Source organism: Amaranthus tricolor, chromosome 15 (assembly GCF_026212465.1).
Source record: "Amaranthus tricolor cultivar Red isolate AtriRed21 chromosome 15, ASM2621246v1, whole genome shotgun sequence".
In the NCBI taxonomy this organism is placed as follows: domain Eukaryota; kingdom Viridiplantae; phylum Streptophyta; class Magnoliopsida; order Caryophyllales; family Amaranthaceae; genus Amaranthus; species Amaranthus tricolor.
The window spans coordinates 8,174,837-8,198,391 of record NC_080061.1 but is presented as its reverse complement, the minus strand read 5'-3'; the positions used below and the strand labels follow the sequence as shown (position 1 = coordinate 8,198,391).

Here is a 23,555-nt window from a genome sequence, read left to right as displayed (position 1 = left end):
TGTCCTTACCTAATTGAATCCAACCCAAAATTAAACAGATCAGACGACTTGATATATACTTGACCTCATATCTATCTTTAACATAAATTTAAAATTAGATAAAAATAAATGTAATTACAAAATTCAATTTCAAAATGAGTCACCGAACCAAAAACACCCGACCCGACTCATGATCATCGCTCTCGAGTACCATCCCAATCCTAAGAATTGGAATTGACGCTCCACCTTCACAAAGTTTTACAATACTGTTTTCTGAGAACAAAAACATGGGTAAAGTTCCAATCCTATTCTCATGCTCTTTAAATTCTTTTCTTCCTTTTCCCCACTATGAAAATGGTGAATTGTCTATTTATTTTATATTTTGTTTGTAAAATTAATTAGCAGAAGGAGAATCAAACAAGAGAAAGATGAAGGAAATGGAAGGAATAGCATCAATAGCACTACTTCCATGTGGTTCAATTTCTGGTCATTTCATCCATCTTCCTCATTCTACTTGCTATGGTCTCCATGGCTCTGGTTTTCTCTCTTTCTCTATCCTTTTTTAAATTCTTCTTTTTACAATTTATTTTTTTTCTGATTATGCAAATTATGCCTTATATACTAGTGTAAGTGTTTGATAATTTGGTATTTTACTATGTGCTATTGTTTATCATGTTAGGTATTATCAGTATATAAGATTGATTAAGTTATGCTTCTTTTTAGCTCAGGGTTTTGTATTATCTGTATACATATTCTTGAATTTGGAAATCCAAATGTGTAACTAAATTCCCCATATCAAAAAGAGAGGATTTTTGTATTAATTGGGCCAATTTTGATTGTATTTCTTTGAAATCTTTCACTTGATTGTATGGGACTGAGAGAAGAGATGACTTTGATTTCTAATGGCAGTCTTCCATGTACTGCTATCCAAGAGACAAAATTATGTTTCCAAACCTAACATTTACTCTTCGGTATACACCCCAGTCATTTTGCTACATTTACGATAAAACCCTCACGCTTTGAGGACCATAGTGCAAAAATGTGGGAACGGTTGTAATGGCAGCAACGACATGGTGATGTGGTAACTTAAGAGACGTGGTGATTGTAACGCCAAATATTGGTTAACGTTATAAGATATCTCTCGAAAGGGCCCAAAAAGAGATTGGTTTATACATGACAATGCGGAAATTATTAGTTCGGTTTTTTGAAAACCTTTACATTGCACCCGATGCAATACGATGCGGCCTTATTTTTGCACCATGTTGACAACTGCAACATAGCAAAATGATTGGGAGAGAAGAATATCCTATACATTCCCAAATAGCATAGTGAAAATTAGTTCTGGTTTTGAGTAATTGCTCATTGTTGCTTCATCTTGTAAGTTCTCTTCTAAGCCCTGAAAGAGTACTGGGCAAAATACATATTATGATGGTTTTACTTGTGTAGAGAACATATTTTGCATAAAGCAAGGATTTTGATTCAAGATCCTCAATTTGTTTCCATGCTTAGATAGGGTGGCTTTATATTTTTAGCAGTTCTAGACCGCACGTTAGTAAAATTCAGATCATATTGATGGGTTTCAAGATGGTTCAGGTAGCAAAAGGATGTTAGACCAATAAGAGTTCACACTCATTGATAAAGCAGAATTGTCTCTGCTTTAGGATGATATCAATATCCTGCCACTTCATTAACATATTCAAATATCTTGTGTAGATATTCCATGCACCCTACAAAAAAGAGGCAGGCATAATATTTTACGGCTTGTGAAGCCCAATGTAGTTAACATCTCGACAATAAAGGATCATCCTATGGTGTCATATCATTTACATGTATCAATATCACTGGGCCAGATAACTAGGTCAGATGAATCATAGCACTGGGCCAGAATTAGGAATTATTTTCGTGTACAGATTATAAAGTAACAAAATACATCTCTGGAACATTTTTCGTGGAAAGCATGCATCTGCCTGTCCAAAACATTAATCTCACCATTATGTATAGAATATTAAAGGTGAAGGCCGAAGCACCATATAGCCAAGTAGGGGACAACAGGTATAATTCCCCAATGCAAAGCCTTAACTGTAGTATCTAAGAAGCTAAATAGATCAATTTAATGAGCATGTGTGAATCTTTACATTTGATTTGTTTGTTTCATGGAATAAAGATGAGGCCGTTTTATTAAATAATGGTCGCTTTATAACTGATTTATAGCTTATTGCTCTCACGTAACTTATGAATTTCAATGGAGTAATATAATGTTATTCTAACTTATTATCTATTATAATATTTTTTTTTTAATACGTATTAGGTTCATAAAGGTTAACATGAACTGAGATTCATGCATACCGAAGTTCATCACTCATAAGAATAAACTAATCCATCTCGAGTCTTTATTCCACCGACCCAACTGTCTTGAATAAAAGTCTATTCACCTTAGTATACGAATCTTAAATACAATCCATATAAATCTTTCTTACATCTTGTTCGTCTTTGGGTTCCATCATTCATGGATTTATATAACAAATATTCACGGTGTTACATTTAGTATGCAAAATTCCTTTATGCATCGCAAATACATTATCAATTGCATATTTCCCCAAGCTCAACGTTAAAAATTGTTATAGAACAAACGAGAGAACTCATCCAAAAGACTAGCCTATTAGGTGAGAGAGTCCATGCACTCTATAAACCGCACATTAACTGCCCATACAACCGACGTGGAAGAAAGTCCCATAACCTTGTAATGGCCTCAAATCCATTCCATTACATTCAAAGCCCCATAAGTTCCAACATCCTCGTTGTTCACGACTGGCTTAACCTAGGCCACCACTTCTCATTGGCTCCTCAAATCCATTCCATTACATTGGCTCTTAATCGTAGGCCACCACTTTGAGCCTGCTCTAACACCATTATTATTGAACAAATGAGAGAACTCATCAAAAAAGACTAGCCTAGTAAGTGAGAACGTATTTACTCTATTAACCCCACATTAGTTGCCCATACAACTGATGTGGGACAAACTCCCATGACCTTGTAATAGATTCAAATTCATTCCATTACACAATCCCTATAAAAAGTTGTATTTGCGGGCTTAGTTTCATAGCATAAGAAATGAAAGGAGCTGCTCGGAAATCAATTTCATCATGGATATTCAATGATGTTAATCTTATGAAATGGTTTCCATAATTTGGGTACATCGTTATGTAGAACCTAAAGTCAAATCAAAGGAAATATCAAGTACAATGACCGACTTAGAAGTCGGTAGTGTACCTTTGGGTTCATCTAATGATTCCTTAGGAGAGAAATATTTATGCTCACAATGGGAACAATTTAATGGGTTTATAACTTTCTTGGAAATCGCACCTCGAGTTTGGTTAACTTATTTCTAGCTGATGAATTTGGGTTTTGGAGTACCCCTTGATTCCTCCTATTCCTAGTCAACATCCCAATAGCTTTCTTGGTTTGTGAGTTCTAGCCTTCTTGACCACGGTGACCATTCATGAGTCTTACCAAGTTTGAGAATGACTATTTTGCGCGAATAGGGAAATTCAAGCTCTTAATCAATCATGGAGTTCTAGTTTCACTGGAAATACATATTACGCCTTGAACCTCATTTGATTTATGTATGACAATGATATATTTTTTGACAAAGGGTTTACCTCCTTAGCTCCTATTTTATATTCTAGTAACAATGAAAATCCGTTATGTTCATAGTGCAAAACCTTGGATGCGATCATGATAGGAACCACTGTTGCGATCAATGCAAATGAATTTTTCTTTTATCGCAATTTACATTGCGATTGCCGTAAGCTCACAACCTCAACAATATGGTAACGATGTGACTCATATTTTGTGCTATGGGCTTGATTTAGTTTTCATATTACTAGTCAAAATGTCAAATTAGTGGCTCTATCAGCTGGAAATTTTTTATTGAAGGGAGCAAAACTTAGCTTGAAAATTACAACTAGTTTTGTCATGCTCAGGAGTCAAGATCTTATTGTTTGGCTCCAATAGCCTCATTTTGAAAATGATTTCATATTACTAGAAGTGTCACTCTTGTTGCTCTTATTCCTTATGCGACTAGCTCTCAGCTTTTATGAATAAGTTTTCCACTCACCACCGACTTGTAGCCTGTAGGATCAGTTCTTAGGTGTTCAGTCCCTATTCAGCCTTATCGGTCATCAGCTATGTAGTCTAGGGTTGTTCCAGAATAGATTTTCCCACAGAGACGACATTAGATCTATCTCCTGTTTCACTAATTAAATAGTACGTATGTGCTTTTTGCCACCTGATTGTTTTTGCACTCTTTTTCCATTCTACCTGAAAATTTTGATAATGCCATGTTATTACTAAATATTTTCTGTTATTGTGTACAATTTTGTAAAGTTTGAGGTATCTTTCCTTCACTGATCACAATTTTGCTGCTCTGTTGTGGTCTAGAACTTGCATGCGAACGAGAGTGCAGCAGAGGTGACGACTACCGTTTAATCAAGCTCAATATTGTTGATTTCAGAGTAATTATTTCCAAATTTTCTCCCTTTATATCATGTTGTTGCCAACAATTTCTCACGTTTATTTGTTTTGGGCTTATGTAGCCAACCCAATATGTGGGATTCAAGTATTGTCATTGTTGTAGTTGTATGTCATGCGACTTTCTGACCTTCAAGTTGTATTTGCTTCTCGATATACTTTGTCATATAACAGACGAAAAGAGAAGCGACTGTGATCGTAGAATGTAAAGGACATGATGCCGCAAGGTTTAACAATGCTGAACATGTTCATGGGTAAGCTGATTTGACATTATTTAACAATTTATAGCTTGTGTTTTGTATTTGGGATTATCATTAATATAAAGGTGAATTGGTCCTTATGATGCTTAAGAAGCTAGTGTTTTCACTTTGCTATGACTTCCTCTACCTTTTTGCACTCACTTTCCTAGACAGCCTAGTCTTCAAAAGTTCAAGCTTGTTATTTTTAAGCAAACCACTAACAAGTATCCCTTTCTTTACATGTTTCTTAGACAGCTGGGGAGATGATTTCACTAAAGAAGTTGAACAGAAGCAAGCAAAAAACAAGATTACAGTGTCTTTTGAGTGCCAGTCACTCAAGGCTGATAAAGCAGCAGAAGATCACATCAAGCAATTCATGCCCAAATTGATGGGCATGGATGCTGTTGGTAAGTTGTACTCTTACAAGTTTTGAGAATGCCAACCATTGTTAAATGTTTTATTGATATGATATATCTTTCTTTTCTTTAGGAAGAAACAGTATGATTTGCGTTCTTCTTGGTGTTTGGGTGATAATTGATGCTGTTTGGCAAATTGACAATGTACCATATTATTCAATATAAACTCGAAGCTTATTCAATATAAAACTCGGCAGGCCATAGCTTTGGACCATCCCTTGTATTACCTTCTTAGATTTCACTGTTGCAAATGCTCTCATTTGTGACTGGAATAACAACAAAAGCAATGCCAAAATCTTTCCCCAAATGGGGTTGGCTGCGTGAACCAAGATTTCTGCTCTTGTGACTAATTGTCCACAAACATTCTCTTCCATTGGTTTCGAATGACTACTGTATGCTCTTGAACTTTCAAGTTCTTCATATCCCTTTTCTTTCTATGAACTACAAACTCCAACAATCTCAGAATATTAGTCCAATAAGACAGATAAGAAGCTTTTCGTTGACGGTGAGATGATATAAGACAGAGAACATGATAATCTGGTAGTTTCTAAGCTCAAAAGTGTTCAACGTGCCTCTAGTGAGCGTTGATGCAAATGTCCAAACCGACTCAATCAGATTCGTATTTTGAATATGTAGCACAAACATACGTAGCACTCAGCTGCTTTAATAGCAACGACTTGGCTACAACTCAGCTGCTTTACTAGCAACGACTAAGCCTCCTCTATGTCTTATTTTTGGTGATTTCATGACTCAACCTTTAGGAATCTTTTACTCCAAATCCAACACTCTTAAACTGTTGCGATTCCACCGCTTTTTCCTCAAATCCGACTTACTATTCACCCGTGCTCTAGTATCTACTATTACTACAATATCAATGCAAACACCTGAGAGAATTTGACCCTACTTTAGCTTAAACCTGAATTAACCGAATTCAAATGCCTTAATTATCAATAACTAGCTAATTGTTGTAGCATGGATATTATCTTGACTGAAACCAACAATATGTCAGCCAAATACAACCTGCAAACATCAAACAATACTTATTTCTGTGTCTGTGTTAGTTCTATATTATGTTTTACCCTGTGCTTACTTCTCACTCATCCTTTCAGAAGGACTCATGTATTTTTTTAGTACACCTTTATCAATGAAATAAAAAATGGAAAGATTTACCAATATTATGATTTGTTCAATTTTAATAAGTTGAAACTAGAGCAAAAATATAATGTGGATGAATTTGATCCTAACCAAAGACCTAATCCTAACAATTTCATCATGGTTTAGATTGAGTAATAATTTTCAAATTGCATTAAATTATTTGAGAAATTTCACATGGTAACCTTGTATTTTCGACTTTCTCGCATTGTAGACTAAATTTTTCTAATCTGTATGGTAACCCTGAGCTTTCAAATTTTCTATATGGTAGATAAAGGGTCAAATTCTTTGTTAAATTAAGCATTCATTTCAAAGAAATTTCGATAAACCTGCCTCATAAGGATGATCGTGACGTTTGTTTTTCTGAAAAAAGTCGTTATAATGGGTAATAACAACGTAAATTTAACAAAAACCTAAACTTAATGTCCACTAAGTGAAAAAGTTAGAAGCTTAGGTCACCACGTAAAAAAAAAAAAAAAACATTTATCCATCATGTGGCAAAGCCAAAAATTCAGGGTCACATGTGGCAAAGCCAAAACTTCAGTATCCCACATGGAATTCCTCAAAATATTCTAATTGACAATAACTTGATATGAATCATGACCTAAAATCTAATATGCCCACCGTAAATCAAATTTATGTTGAATCCTATGAAGCAGATATGACAATGCTGCATCAATTCAAATGGTACCGAAATTAATAAGATGATTATCTATGTTACTGGGAAACTTGTTGTATTCTTTTCTATGCCAATGAGTGGACCCTTGTTTCAATTGTGAATTAAACCAAGGTAACCTTGTTTAGAACTTATTGAGATTCAATGGTCCTTGATCTTATGTTTCTTCATTATTAACTTATCTAACCTTTTTATTTCTTCTCTAAAAACTTTTTCCTTAACTTTTTTCACGTTTAAGACACGATCCTTCAAATTTACTTTCGAAATCAACTCCTTATAGGGCGTTTGGTTAGTAGTATTGAAAGGTGGTAATGAGAATGAGTTTTAGTGTTAATTTTCATAAAATGTGCTATGCCGTTCTCATGGTATTGAAGGTTTCATCCCTAATATGTGTTTTCTTCATGATTTTCATTACTTTCCGTTATCACTTCTTACCACATAATACCATATTTTCAAGTGGTAATGAATGAAAATAAAGTTTGTATAGAAAAATAATTGATTAGTGTAGGACGAGCATGGTCATCAAGTAGATTTCGTAACTAAAGTACATTAAATTTTCATTACCATTGCCTTTAAATAAAATAACCAATCTGGTCATAAGTGTCAACCTTTCATGTGCTGATTCATTACTTGTTACTAAGTGCTTCAACTCCCAAAGAACAGTGCCTCGTTAGCAGAGGGAGTCCTAATCTTAGAAATACTGTGAACTCACTAGTGGAAAAAACCTCTTATGCTGTGGATTTTTAGCCGTTATATGATGCGTTTTAGGCCCCAAGCACTTGTAATAGCAGCATATTAGTTTTAAGCTGTGTAACTAAAAAACCGCAGCATATATGGTTAGGTAGACAGTTTTTTTTCCACTATTGACTGTTTGAAAATGAAATGATCATGTCTTACTTATTAGTGAATGTATCTAACTAGTTATTTGTGATTTTTTTCGTCTCAGTTAACGTTGGAAAGATGACTATCAAAGGTTTGGACTTCAGCGAAGAAGATGATCAAACTGATGATGGGCTGGATATTTGATGATATATGTATGGTTCCACCTGAAACATCGAGCTTTAAAATAGTTGGATAGTCCTGATGTAATATCAATAGCTAGTTGCTTGGTTAGTTTTTAACTGCTAAAGCTAGACAAGAGTGTTGCCGTGAGCCGTTTGATAGATTTTTTTTTCCTACAACTTTTCATTTATTCCTCTCCAACTCTCAAGTCTAGCCACTAATATGTTTTAGTTGCATGTTGGTTAAACAAGGTTTCTAGATACTAAGGTAAATATATTGTAATGGAATGGATTTAAGGCTATTGTTATGGGACTTTGTCTCACATCGGTTGTATGGACAACTAGTGTAAGTTTATAGAGTAAATGAGCTCTCTCACCTAATAAGCTAGTCTTTTTGGTGAATTCTCTTGTTTATTCTATAATAATAATGGTATCAAAAGGGGTTTCGAATGTAATGGAATGAATTGGAGGTCATTACAAGATTATGGGAATTTGTCACATCATTTGTATGTGGACAATTATTGTCGAGTTTATATAGTAAATGGGTTCTCTCACCTACTCAATTAGCCTTTTTGATGAGTTCTCTTGATTTTATAATATACACTTCAACCCTCGAAAAACAAACAAGTTGATTTACGTGAAATCGAATTACTGTAACAAATCATTTAATTGGTATTAAATGGAGGGTATAATAGTGAAAAATTATAGAGTGACTTTGTGAATTTAATCAACTTATTTGTGTACAAGTCTTTTATACTAGTGTAAGAGAACTACTCTAGACTCCTATAAAACCATGTTGTACCAGTCCCACAACCTTGGCACTAATTTTTATATGCACTTTAAGTTCAAACTACATAACAACATGGTATAAAGACTATAAACTGTAAAATATTTTAGATCTAAAAAGGAGAAACAGCTTGTTTCTCTTCTTCAGCAGAGGAACCAGACTCGGGCTCAAGTTTCCGGAATACGAGTTTTTCCTGCGGAAGCTGGCCATTTGAAAAAGCTGTGACCTCTGTATCGACAACAATGGTATCTTCTTCTTTAAAATCTCCTCTCAAGATGCCTTTTGCAATCTCATTCTCCACATGCTGCTGTATTACACGCTTAACAGGCTTGGCGCCATAGTTGGGATCATATCCAAGCTTGCCGAGAAGTTGAACTGCGGGATCAGTCACTTCAATCTTCATCTTACGATCTGCAATTCTCGATTGAACTCTTTGCAGCTGAATCGCATCAAAGAACATAAATTTAGCCCACATTCAACCATTCAGTTCCGTAAAATTTAAATAAGCCACAGTTATACGAACAAACCTGTAATTGCACAATGCTGCTAATTTGTTCACGATCAAGAGGCTGAAAGACGATATATTCATCTACTCTGTTCATAAACTCGGGACGGAAGATTGATCGGGCCGCATCCATCACTCTTTGCTTTATAATCTCATACGTAATCTCCTTCGACGAAGTCTCGTCTTCAGCATTTAAAATGTATTGCGATCCAACATTTGAAGTCATAATGATTACCGTATTGGTGAAGCTCACAGTTCGTCCTTGTGAGTCGGTCACCCTACCATCGTCCAAAATTTGAAGGAACACGTTGAAAACGTCAGCATGCGCCTTTTCTATCTCATCGAATAGGATCACTGCATATGGCCTCCTCCTAACTATTTCTGTTAATTGGCCTCCCTCCTCATATCCCACGTAACCAGGTGGAGCACCTATAAGTCTCGAGACGGCAAACTTCTCCATGTATTCACTCATATCAATTCTAACAAGGGCCTCCTCGGTGTTGAACAGGTAAGAGGCTAAGGCCTTAGCTAGCTCAGTCTTTCCCACACCGGTGGGGCCCATGAACATGAAACTGGCAATCGGGCGATGTGGATCAGAGAGCCCAGCCCTAGAACGTTGAATAGCCTCAGCTACAGCCCTTACTGCTGGATCTTGGCCCACGACACGTTTGTGTAGCTCTTCTTCCAAATGCAATAGTTTCTCCCTCTCTGACTGCTGTAGCTTTGAAACAGGAATTCCTGTCCACTTGCTAACGATTTCAGCGATATCACTACCAGTTACTTCTTCTCGTAACATAGATTTCCCTGATTTCATGTACTCATCCAGCTCTTTTTCCGCGCTTTCTAATTGGCGTTGTAGAGAATTGAGACTGCCATACTTTAGTTCAGCAGCACGATTTAGATCATATTCTCGCTCTGCCTGCTGGATCTCAATGTTTACCCTGTCAATCTAAATTAATGAAGATGTCAAATTCTAGATCTAAGCGCATTGGTGGCAGTCTTAATTAAGATTACTGGAAATATAATGATGTATCACTCCTTCTCTTGGAATTTGCTACACTACACAAATTAAAGTGAGAGCCTTTCAGATGTTATGTAGCAAACTCAAAAAGATAGAGGGAGAAACAAAATAGCACAGCAAATAAATAGAACTTAGTTGCAGAACAATCATAAATCATTAACAGCCCGTTTGGTAAGTGGTATTAAACGGTGGTAATGGGAATGAAAATTAGCGAAATTTTGGTTGAAAAATCTCTTGGCTACCTTGATGACCATACTTGTCCAACTTCAATCATCTCATTCTCTTCATAAATTTATTCCAATGCATTACCATTGGGAGAGGTGGTATTAGGTGGTAAAGGAAATTTGTAAATAAAAAAAAAAATTGTGATCAAAATGTAAAAAACCATGGGAATGACATGGAACTTTAGATGAAATTCTACACTATAAATAATTCCAATTACCACCATGTAGTATCACTAACCAAGCGGGCCGTAAGTTTTTCACAAAGCAGAGAATCGCATATTTTCAAAAAGCGCAGAATCGCATATTTTCACAAAGCGCAGAATCGCATACCTCTTCTTTGATGGACTGTATGCGTGTCATTACACTTTTCTCATGCTCCCATTGCTCAGTCAACTCAGCTTGCTTTTCCTTTAATATGGACAACTCTGTATCAAGCCGATTGAGCCTCTCTTTTGACGCTTTATCAGTGTCATTGGTAAGTGAGAGTCTTTCCATCTCAAGCTTCAATACAGAACGGTTAATCTCATCAAGCGCAGTAGGTTTTGATGTTATCTCCATCTTTAGTTTAGCAGCGGCTTCATCAACCAAGTCAATAGCTGCAGCAAAAGTATCATTTCAGCAAATAAGGTCACTACCAAGATTGAAAAGGCTCACTACTCTCATAATAGACAGCCGTGGAAGCGTGAAATGCCAAACTTTGCCTCAAGTTGCGATTCGAACTTTTCGTGCCAAAATTGTACAAAAACATGATCTGAGACAATGAATTAATGTTTCTCGTTTCTTGTTTGCATCAAGATGGAAACTTGATTTTTGTTTCATTTATTGTTATGGTTCCTTCACAAAACTTAACAATTCGATCTACAGGGAGTGAATTATGATATCAGACCTCAAAGAGTCAGCACCATATACAGCTTAAATTACTCGGGCCCAAGTAGCTCAAAGCTCATAACTAGATAGGGTAGTAAAGAAAGATCACATAAATAATCCAACAATAAGTTACTGAATATGTCTCCAGTTATTCTATACGTTACCAACTCACCTTTGTCTGGTAAGAACCGTCCACTAATGTAGCGATCTGAAAGGACAGCAGCTTCCACAAGGGCACTATCAGATATCCTAACTCCGTGATGCAACTCATATCTCTCACGTAGACCACGAAGTATTGAGATTGTATTTTCAACGCTTGGCTGGTCAACATACACCTGTTGAAAACGTCGCTCCAATGCTGGATCCTTCTCAATGTATTTACGATATTCATCAAGTGTAGTAGCGCCAATACATCGCAACTCTCCACGGCCGAGCATAGGCTTCAAAAGATTACCAGCATCCATAGCACCATTTGTGGCACCTGCAAAAATGCCAGATTTGTTTCATTTCTTATCACTGAACGGATTACACAACCGACTAGCCTTCAAAACAATTTCTCCTTGATAACTATACAGAATATGAAACCCTTCGGGTAGGCATCTTATAATATACCATCAATTATGTACTCATGTCACAGAGAAGGGTTTTGGACTGGCCTATGCCTAAGGTGAGTGAGGACGCATTAGAAATATCTTATAATATACCAACGGATTGAAATAGTCTACATTAAAAAGGTAAGAATCTACTGTAAGAAGTATAGAGGGAAGAAATATATCAACTGCAATCTTGTTTTATTCAGTTTTTCTTTTCGGGAATGTGAAGCCACTCAATGAACTTAAAACTGTCTTCAACACAACATCATCGACCAAAACATCTTTTAGTACCCCCTCTGCTGCTATGAAATTGCACATAGTATTGAAAATTGTGATAAATTTTAATTGAAAAATAAGCAAAAACACCAGTGGATGCAAGAAATAAGTAGATGAGATGAGGAGAGATTTGTGGATGAGATCAAAAGAAAAGATGCGAGGACCATGCCAAAACAAGGAAAGAGAGAAAAGTATATGGGATAAACTAAAATGGAAATATGTACATATAGGGGCAGAGGGAGTGCCCTATATAGTTTCAAAAATAAAATTCTGCATCGTCTTTTTCATCTCATCAATTTCATGTCAGAATTTTTAACTCACCTGCTCCAACTACTGTGTGAATCTCATCAATAAAAAGGATGGTCTGACCCTCAGCCTCTGTCACTTCCTTCAGAACAGCCTTCAGTCGGTCCTCAAATTCACCCCGATATTTAGCTCCAGCGATGAGTGCTCCCATGTCAAGCGAAATTAACTGAAAGTATAACCGTATTTGTTACATAAATAGCATTTTCTACTAGAATGGAGAAGTGTGGGATTGTGGGGCAGGTCAAGATTGAATACATAGGAAACAAAATAGACAAGGATAAACAGAAAAATATGGATGAAAAGATACAGTAGTATACCTTTCGGTTCATCAAAGCTTGTGGAACATCCCCCTCAACGATTCTTTGAGCAAGCCTATATATATAGAAGAACAGCTGGTAAGACGCAATTTCACCGCACATATCTTACACATTACATTAGCAAACTAACCTCCGCCTCCCCCAAAAAAAAAAACACCAAACAATAGACCACTTTTAACATAATGCCTAGTTGCCTACGATAAACCCCAAGTGACCAGCGACGCGGAAATCCTTCTCCCAACTGTGACAATACATCCACAAATTTCCAAGTAATTGAAAAAGGTACTCTAAAACAAGAACAAAAACTAGGAAAAACTCCGCAAGAAATTCAGGAAGGGATCTTAGTGATAAAAAACTAATAATTACTAAAATCAAGTGCCAAGTGATCTGGATGTACAGTTAATTGGTTCACAGTATGGGTAAGCACACATGCAATGCTCAATGACTCAACATATCAATTTGGAGAGACCTAATCTTTGAAGTGACATAGTTCGTTTGAGCCTGAAAACTTTATGATCCAACAGGGTCATCACTTTGTACTGATCTCTTGAAGTGGTAAAGGAGCAGAGAGAAGTAAAAGTAGAAAAAATCATATTAGGTTAAGTGTTCATTTCTAACACAGAAAAGAAAAAACAATTAAAGCCAGGCATAATCTGACAGTTGGCAGAATAACCTTCTTCACATATGTATCAGGCTCGAAGTCATTAATAATTCTTTTGAAACAATAGGGTAAAGATTATTAGGGCAAACAAACATTAGTTGGGATTCTACTGATAGTTTTTCTAAATAAAAGCTCGAAAATGCCTCCTATTTCTCAGAAAAAGAAGCACAACATTACTCAACAAGATTAAAAAATCCAACGCTTCCAACAGCATTAGGAGACAGTTTGTGCACACGGGAGAGCACAACTTCCAAATGTCGATCGGGTCAGCATTGTTTTGGAGGTACTACCGATTCAGAAACAAAATGAACTTCTTTAGAATATGGTACTGCCATTCTAAAATAATGCCTATGATAAACCCCAAAATAATCGGATACATGGAAACTTGTCAGAGGAAACCAAGAAGACAATTAGGCAAACTCTAGAAGATGTTTATCGACAAACAGACCTAACCAAGTACCATTGCATTTTACATGATAAGAAAAAGGTAAAATTTGTAAATAAAATAAGATAAACTCACCCCTCAGCGATTGCAGTTTTGCCTACACCAGGTTCACCAATTAGAACAGGATTATTTTTGGTTCTCCGTGACAAAATCTGGATGCATCTACGTATCTCGTCATCTCTTCCTATTACAGGGTCTAGTTTTCCTTCTCTTGCCATAGCAGTCAAATCTTTTCCATACTTCTCCAGAGCTTCATATTTACCTTCTGGATCTGCAAGATTAAGATAAAAAGTTTCAAATCTATTAACATAGTTCACAAACAGCAAGCTATATCATTCCGCACCAAGTCACAAAAATTCTAAATGTTCCACTGTAAGTTTAACAAAACAAAGAGATGAGTTTGACATCTGGAGCAGACTATTCCAGATGTTGATCACAACATTCCTTTATGCAATGCTCCAAAGGGGCTCACACCTAAGCGTGGTTTGGGACTTCATATTAAATTATTAATTAGGCAAGGTATATAAGAAATCATGAATCTTAAGAAAAACTATCACCTTGATCAATGACTGATTGGCGTCCCCTTACAGCTTGTATTGAAGATCTTAGAGTTTTCTCAGAAAGCCGAAAATCACTGAACAGCTGTTTCCCAAATCTCTTATCTTGTGCAAAAGCAAGAACCAAATGCTCCACGGACACAAATGAATCTCCGTATTCTTTCTTGTATTCCCTGGCTTTTTGAATCAATCCTTCAAAATCTCGTCCCAACATTGAACCAGCAGATTCACCCAGAACCTGGCAAAAAGAGGAAAAAGAAACTTGACTAGTCAGAATAAATTCATGAAAGGCCTTTGGCTAGTAATCAACACCTCATAAGCTCATGCCAAGTAAAGGAAATATTATTGTAGCGGACAAGGAAGCATACATGTGATACATACAAAAATTATAAAACTTCCTCCATTTCCTATAAGCGCACCAACTTTATATTCTTGTGTGGATGAAATGGTGCGCTTAAAAAAGCAGAGGAAGTATTCATTAGACCCTGTAGCAGACAAGCTCTGACAACCTCTGAAGATATATATTACAATCACAACAGCCACATAGAAAAGGAGAGACAGGGGCTGCATCAAGAAACATGAGCCAGTTAAGGTATTCTCCATTTAGATTACCCTAGCTCATAGTATTACAACATTTTAGGTTTCCTCATTTATGATAGAATTCACTATAAACAAACTTAGTCAACATCATAACAGAACAAAATCGACATAAGCTTCCTCAAACCTTCGGTTGCCGTTGTATAAACTTGTCGGTTGCTTCAAGTAGGCTGGTATTATCAATTCCAGCTTTAGAAAAAATGCGACGAGCAAGTCCATTCTTTTGCTCCAAAAGGGCTTTCATCAAATGCTCAGTCTCCACTATCTGATGTTTATTCTCTTTTGCCACTTCTGGAGAAGAAACAATTGCTTGCCAAGCCATTTCTGTGAATTCTTGCTGAGTAATCTATATCAAAAAAATCATCAATTTTATCATTAGATAACCACTTTGAAATAGGATTTAGACGATATAGGACGAGCCACCTCAACCAAAGGATAATTGAGATATAGGTAAGCAATCTTATACAATCTGCACATATTGAACTCAAAATAGGAGGGGAATAAAATAAAATGGCAATTTGATCATTTCGGCTATAAAAAATTTTGTTGTGTAATATTAAAATTGAATTTTTCATTATTTATTAGCAACGGATTATAGACTATGAAAGACTCTCAAAACTCAAACCCCCTATAATTTCTATATTCATCAACAAATCCCAAACAATAACATGAGGTACTATCTTGATTCTTACACCCCTAAAAGAACCCAGTAGTACCTCAATTATTCTAACAGGAAAACAAATCAAGACAAAGACAAAATCTTTATAGAACATTAAAACTTTGAAAAGTGAGTATAAAAAAGCGGAGTTAAGAGTTCTACTTAGAAAAGGATATGAATAATATTAAGCTCACCCCTTATTAAACAAAAGTTTAAAAGAAAATCAAAACAAATGTGTAGATACTTCCTGTATCCATTTGATTTTGCTATAATCCTGGTTTTGGATAGTCTATTTGATTTAGCTACTTTTTTTACTTTGGAAAAATTACTATGAACAACAATTTTTCGTTAATTTCCTTATAATAATACTAACTTTTGATTAACTATGAATAACACCAACTTAGGGGTTTTTTCCTAAAATAATACCAACTTTAATTTATTAGCTAATCTACCAATATTTTTATCATGTAATCTCCTATAGTTTGAATTGTAACATGTTTTGGATATTCTAGGTAAACATCTAGGTATTATTCATAGAACAAAAATACGGTAACGGTCGCAATTGCGGTAACGAAACGGTGATGCGGTAACGGGAGTGATGAGGTTATCGTAACGCCTAAATATCGGATAAAACCAAAAGATATCCCTTGATACGGTACAAAATGCGGTTTTCTACGCCTTTACAATGCGGAAAATATCGATTCGTTGTTTTTAAAAACATTTACAATGCGGCCGTTCGTTGTTTAAAAACCTTTACAACGCAGCCGACGCTATGCGATGCGGTCTTGTTTTTACACTATGTTATTATTTATTCATGGTTAATCAAAAGTTAATATTATTGTAGGAAAATAAGCAAAAGGTTATATTATTCCTAGTAACTTTTCCTTTATACTTTTAGCTTTGGTCTCATATTCCCTATCCTAATTTAAATTACAAACTCATTCTTCCTTCATCCACCAAATCTTTTTTCTTATTTCCCTACTACAAATTTTAAAAAGTAATTATCCCTTATTGTAAAGAAATCAAAAGGACAGATAGAAAAAATAGTCAGCTTGTTTCTCTCACAAAGTCACCTCCATTTTAAATTCAATAGCAGTAACCCAAACATGTACTAACGAAAAGGAGAGAAATTCAACGTACACGCATTCAATCGAGAAACTATCAAATAAAAATAAGCTCAAAAGATAAATAATTTTTTTCAAAAATCCCAAACCCAATTTGTAAAAACAACATACAAAATGACCCACAATTCACAATTCCAATTCATGGAAGAAAAAAAACTCCAAGTAGAAGAAAAAATGATATATGGGCATAAAACAGGTACTAAGAAACAAGTAAGATTTGATAAACCTCACCCTGCCACCAGCTGCATCACATCGAACAACAAAAGAGCCGTAATTAGAACCCTTCCTACAACTCTTACGTAAACCAAAATGAAATGAATTTGTACTCGATTTCAATGATTTTAGCGACTTGGGTTTTCTTGAATTGAGTGCAATAGAGACTATAGACTGAGAAAACAACGCATTTCTAACCCCATTCTTTGGTGGAACACGAAGATAGGCTCCCGGAAACGACGTCGTAGCAGTAGCCATAAGCGAGTAGGGATTTGTACAGAGAATCGATCAGATTGAAGAATAATTTAAGGGAATTGAGTATGCTTTGCGTGGGAATTCAACAAAGGAAGATCGAAAGGAAGATTGTATGCGAGTTGCCTTTATAATGGTTTGGCAAAATAGGGGGAATCCTCAATTGGATTGCTGAAATTCCAGCACCTTCTAGGAGGGGAAAGGATGTACAGAGAGTTCAGGAAGCTAGCACCAGTACAAAAACACTTGTACTCTTTCCCATGCTCAATTTTTCACAAAATAATTTATAATTTTTAAAATTCACAAATTATCATAACATAAATATTTTTGCAATCTTCAAAAAAATATATATATTTTTGGAAAATTTACCTAAACTAATCCAACATTTTTATAATTTCTGTACAATAATTTCACCTAGGTTTATTGATTAACTATAAATAATCTTAACTTTAGGGGTATTTTCAAAGAGTAAAATTGGATAATCCGACAATCTGTAATTCAAAAAAAATAAACAGAAAAATTAAGGTAAAATTAGAGAAAAATTAAAAAAATTTACATAATATTTTGAATACTTAAAAAAATCAAAAAAAAATTTCAACATTTTTTAACATTTTTTCGACAATTTTATTTTAGTTTATCTTTTCGTTAAAACAATAGATGGAATTATTCTACAATAGATGGAATTATTGTAGAAAATTATTAAAAGATTGGATTATTTTAGATAATTTTTTCAATATTTTTTAACAATACTATTACTATCCATATAAAATTTGATTTTATTGACAGTTTATCATAAAATTGTAATTGTTATTTGGGTGCTTGGTAAAATAGTTAATCTTGAACAAGTTATTCCTAATAGTGTTTTCAAAATTAGTTGGTTAAACTAATTGATTAAATAAGTCATTCGAATCAGCTACTAACTATTAGTTATCACTTATTTGACAAACAACCTCCTTATTATTAGCGATTTTTGTACTCCACGAATGACGTTAATATAAAACATCTAACGGATGTTGGATATTTTTGTTAAAGCGTTAATGTGGTTGATAATTGTCTTAGTTACGATTAAACTTCAAAAATAAGTAGATTGATATAGTTGGCAAAAACTTTATTTTGCTAGTTTGATGATTTTAAGCAATACAAACGATATTTTAGGAAAATTTTTTTCTATCAATGCTCTCAATATATAAAAATGAAAAAATTGACAGTAATGGTTGTTAGTATAATAACTAACTGTTTGTATGTTAGGTTAGGTCAGGTTAGGTCAAGAGACTTGTTTAGATACATTTTTCAGAATAGATATTGACTTTGATACATGTAACTATATTATTTCTGTTAAACTACCTTGTAATCTCATAAAAAAATGAAAACAAATATTCAAGGCACTTCAAATGTAAAAGCTAAATAGAATATATATATCATCATTATCATATTCAGTGTGTCATACTTATAGAAACTATAATCAAGATATGGGGAAAGATAATAGATGGTAGACCATACACATAGGAGGATGCTTTCAATAAAGATAATAGATGGTAGACCATACACATAGGAGGATGCTTTCAATAAGATCCTCAACTTGAGAGAACTTGCAAATGAAAATAAAGACGTATAGTTCCTCCGTTCCACTTTACTTGTAACGTTTGCTTTTTTCGCAGTCCAATACATTAATTCGATCCTTAATATCTCTAATTACATATAATAAAAAAATCATAAAAATTTGATATTAATAATCTTGCAATAAGAGGAATCAAACAAGATCTCATTTCACTATGTTTTTACCTATAGATTAAAAACTATTCACAGATTAAAAGTGATGAATGAATAGTGTCATTTTTCTAATGTTGCAACTAACTTGGAATGGAGGAAGTACAAGACAAAAATAAAGCTAAAACAAATACCCAAAAAAAATATGAAAAAAGGCCCAAACAATAAACAAGGCAAAGATAACTATCGATAGCTTGGGACATGAATAAAGACTCTCCATCTAGTCTTATTACTAGCTAGGTCTCCATATAGGTGCAACTCATTCATGTCAAAAACTGATTTGCTCCTCCCACGTTTTCTCAGGCCTACCATGACTTCTTTTTTCATCAACAATAATGTTCTCCACCCTTCTTACAGGCTTATTGGTGGTCTTCCTTTACACATGAATGACCAACTCATCTTAGTATACTTTTCGCATCTTTACCAAAATAGGTGCAAATCTTGTCTCTCTCTCTCAAAACTTGGTTTTTGAATGTATTTATATATTCACCTTAACATTCGCATCTCTGCTCTTCCCATCTTATGTTAATAAATTTTCTTAATTGGCCAATATTTTATGTCATACAACAAGACATGTTAGATTGCAACACAATAGAATTTACGTATTAATTTGACTGTGAATATTCTATCATACAATACCTTGGTGGCTGATCTCTTTTTAAGTCATCCAACTTGAATTTGATCTATTATATCTTTATTAATGACCCTAAATATTTGAACTTGGTTGTTTGCCTAACAACTTTTTTAACACTCACTTCAGATTTTCCCACTTGCTATCCCCAGTAAAATTACATTCTAAGTATTCTATTTATGACGACTTATTCACAGTCCTAATCCTTCCAAGGTTTATTTATCCTTATTTTATTCTTACAGAAGTCATGATTTTTATTTGATTTTGGGTTTAATAAATGCTCTCAGCTCTTTTAGAAAGTTTTTAAAAACTTTTTTTCCTCTTTCTATTCAACTTTTCTACCGTTGTTACTATTTTGCTATTTCTTTCATTATCATAAATCAAACGCTATTTTATATTCTTAAAGTTCACAATTTTGTCTTTGTTTTGAGACTCAATTTGTGACTTAAAAAATTCATTATTGTTCGACAATGACAGATAGAGGAAATAATTAAGAATTCATTGTTAATTATATTTATACTTTTAGAAAATGTCCAGTTAAAGTGGTAAAACTGAAAATAGATGTACATAAAAGCTTAAGTGGTGTACATATTTTGATGGAAATTTTGTAAATAGTTGAAAATTTTCTAAAAGGTATATATATATATATATATGCTTAAAAGGTGTACAAATTCGATTCACAAAAAGACGTATATCTTATAAGATAGTATGTACACCTTTTGCCACAATATGTGCATCTCTGTCTGATCCTGCCGCAATATATATGAAGTTCAAGTACGAACTGTGCTTAAGTGTGAACCATGCGAACCTGGTACTTCATGGGAAAAAAAAATTGTTACTATTATTTCCTTGATTTTTATGATTCAAAAGTAATATGTTTTTGCCAAAAAGTAACACTTTTCAAAAGTGTTACTTTTACATCAAAAATTGTTACTTTTCAACCATAAAAATTCCACACACAAAAAAAAACAATGGTAACATTTTTTTGACAAAAAATAATAAGGTTTGCACGGTTCACATTAAAGCACAGTTTGCACTTGAACTCGACCGTATATATATAAGGTATCCTATATATATAGGGTCAAGTTCTAGTGAGAACCAAGCTTATATGAAAACCGTTAGATCAACCTCTCTAATAAAAATGTATTATTTTTTACAGAAAATGTATTACTTTTAGACAAAAAAATGTTACTTTTGATTTTAAAAAAAGCTGCTACTTTTAGCAAAAAAATTGTTACTTTCATAAAAAAAAATTCGAAAAAACAAACATATTACAAAGTAACACGTTTTTTCCGAAAAGTCACACCCTTATTTGTCAAAAGTAACACCTTTTTATGAGTTTTTTGTGTCAGATGGTGTGGCTGAAAGTAACACGTTTTTTGCCTAATTGTATCATTAAAAAGGGTAAAACCGTTGTGCCTAAAAGTAACACATGGGTGTGGAAAATAATAGGTGGGGTCAGATGAGGGGGGGGCCTCGGGTCGCTAAAGTAGGTGGATGCGCATCGTGGTACGGCTGCATAGTATCACACTCACTCACTCACACACAAACTCACTCACTCAGATAGTAGAGTAGTGGGTGAGAGAGTGATGTGTGTTTAGTGTGTGTGGTGATAGTGTGTGTAGTGTGTGAGTGTGTGGTGGTGTGTGTGTGAGTGGTGAGTGTGTGTGCTGTGTGGAGTGTTGAGTGTGTGTGTGTGTGTGTTGTGAGTGTGTGTGAGTGAGAGTGTGTGAGTGGGTGAGTGTGTGTGTGAGTGTGTGTGGGGTGGGTGTGTGAGTGTGGTGTGTGGGAGTGTGGTGTGGAGTGTGTGGGTGGTGTGAGTGTGTGTGGGGTGGTGAGTGTGTGGTGTGTGTGTGTGAGTGTGGAGTGTGTGTGTGTGAGTGTGTGTGTGTGTGTGAGTGGTGAGAGTGTGTGTGTGTGTGTGTGTGTGTGGTGTGTGTGTGTGTGTGTGTGAGTGTGTGTGTGGTGTGAGTGTGGGTGAGTGTGTGTGTGTGTGGTGTGTGTGTGTGTGTGAGTGTGTGGTGAGTGTGTGTGTGTGTGTGTGTGTGAGTGAGTGTGTGTGTGTGTGTGGTGGGGTGTGTGGTGAGTGAGGTGTGTGGGGGTGGGGTGTGTGTGTGGTGTGTGTGTGTGTGTGAGTGTGTGTGTGTGTGATGTGTGGTGTGTGTGTGTGTGAGTGTGTGGGTGTGGTGTGTGGTGTGTGTGTGAGAGGGTGTGAGTGTGAGTCGTGTGTGTGTGTGAGTGTGTGTGTGAGTGTGTGTGTGGGTGTGTGTGTGTGTGTGTGTGTGAGGTGTGGTGGTGTAGTGTTGTGTGTGTGTGTGTGTGGTGTGTGTGGTGTGAGTGTGTGTGTGAGTGTGTGTGTGTGAGTGTGCTGTGTGTGAGTGGTGAGTGGTAGTGGTGTGAGTGTGTGAGGATGTGGGTGGGTGTGGAGTGTGTGTGAGTGTGTGGTGTGTGTGTGTGTGTGTGTGTGTGGTGTGTGTGTGTGTGTGAGTGTGTGTGAGTGTGTGTGTGTGTGAGTGTGTGTGTGGTGTGTGAGTGTGTGTATGTGTGTGTGTGAGTGTGGTTCGTGTGTGTGTGTGTGTGTGAGTGTGTGTGTGTGTGTGAGTGTGTGAGTGAGTGGTGTATCTGTATGTGTGTGTGTGTGTGTGTGTGTGTGTGTGTGTGGTGAGTGAGTGTGTGTGTGTGTGTGTGTGTGTGTGTGTGAGTGTGAGGTGTGTGTGTGTGAGTGTGTGTCGTGGTGAGTGTTACTGTGTGTAGTGTGAGTGTGTGTGTGAGTAGTGTGGGAGTGTGTGTGAGTGTGTGTGTAGTGTGTGTGGGTGTGTGTGTGTGGGTAGGTGTGTGTGTGTGAGTGAGTGTGTGTGTGTGAAGGTGTGTGTGTGGCTGTGTGAGTGTGTGTGTGTAGAGTGTTGTGTGTGTGTGTATGTGTATGTGTGTGTGAGTGTGTGTGTGTGAGTGTGTGAGTAGTGTGTGTGTGTGTGTGTGAGTGAGTGTGTGTGTGTGAGTGTGAGTGTGTGGTGAGAGATGTGAGTGTGTGTGGGTGGTGTGAGTGTGGTGTGAGTGTGTGTGGGTGTGTGTTGGTGAGTGTGTGTGTGAGGTGTGTGAGTGTGTGTAGGGTGAGTGTGGTGTGAGTGTTGTGTGTGTGTGTGTGTGAGTGTGTGAGTGTGGTGTGGGTGTGTGTGTGAGTGTGTGTGGTGTGGAGTGTGTGTGTGTGTGTGTGTGTGGTGAGTGTGTGTGTGTGGTGTGTGTGTGTGTGTGTGTGTGTGTGTGTGTGTGAGTGTGTGTGTGTGTGTGGTGTGTGGTGTGTGTGTATGTGGTGAGTGTGTGTGTGTGTGTGCTTAGTAGAGTGTGTGTGTGTGTGTGTGTGGTGTGTGTTGGTGTGATAGTGTGTGTGGTGTGTGTGAGGAGAGTGAGTGATGTGTGTGTGTGTAGTGAGTGAGTGTGTGTGGAGAGTGTGTGGAGTGTGAGTCGTGTGTGTGTGTTGTGTTGGTGTGTGTGTGTCTGTGAGTGTGTGAGTGTGTGTGAGATGTGTGTGTGTGTGAGTGATGTGTGTGTGTGTGTGTGTTAGTGCTATGTGAGGGTCGTGGTGTGAGTGTGTGTGTGTGTGTGTGTGTGTGTGTGTGTGTGAGTGTGTGTGTGTGTGTAGTGTGTGAGTGTGTGTCGTATGTGTGTGTGTGAGAGTGAGTGTGTGTGTGTGTAGTCGTGAGTGTGTGTGAGTGTGAGTGTGAGTGAGTGTGTGTGTGTGTGTGTGTGCGTGTGTGGCTGTG

General features: G+C 36.1%; 2 protein-coding genes across 4 annotated transcripts; one reads left to right on the top strand and one right to left on the bottom strand.

Moving 5' to 3' along the window:
* Positions 1-137: 137 nt before the first annotated feature.
* On the top strand, positions 138-8,369 carry LOC130801857 (uncharacterized). 3 transcript variants are annotated; one of them, XM_057665779.1, is made up of 6 exons: positions 138-270; positions 382-516; positions 4,420-4,493; positions 4,684-4,763; positions 5,004-5,155; positions 7,939-8,369. In XM_057665779.1, exons 1-6 carry the CDS (start codon positions 267-269, stop codon positions 8,016-8,018), a joined length of 525 nt encoding a protein of 174 aa, XP_057521762.1. In that variant the 5' UTR covers positions 138-266; the 3' UTR covers positions 8,019-8,369. The 3 variants fall into 3 exon arrangements, with proteins under 3 accessions (XP_057521762.1, XP_057521760.1, XP_057521761.1); XM_057665777.1 differs by lacking the exon at positions 7,939-8,369 and adding an exon at positions 5,238-7,898; XM_057665778.1 differs by lacking the exon at positions 7,939-8,369 and adding an exon at positions 5,238-7,898 and having other exon boundaries at positions 149-270; positions 385-516.
* Positions 8,370-8,644: 275 nt separating this feature from the next.
* LOC130801856 (chaperone protein ClpB3, chloroplastic-like) lies at positions 8,645-17,685 on the bottom strand. The gene is made up of 10 exons (XM_057665776.1): positions 17,163-17,685; positions 15,277-15,495; positions 14,553-14,790; positions 14,071-14,266; positions 12,890-12,944; positions 12,588-12,738; positions 11,570-11,878; positions 10,861-11,126; positions 9,308-10,234; positions 8,645-9,219 (listed from the first exon to the last, which is right to left on the bottom strand). Exons 1-10 carry the CDS (start codon positions 17,400-17,402, stop codon positions 8,893-8,895), a joined length of 2,928 nt encoding a protein of 975 aa, XP_057521759.1. The 5' UTR covers positions 17,403-17,685; the 3' UTR covers positions 8,645-8,892.
* Positions 17,686-23,555: the final 5,870 nt, after the last annotated feature.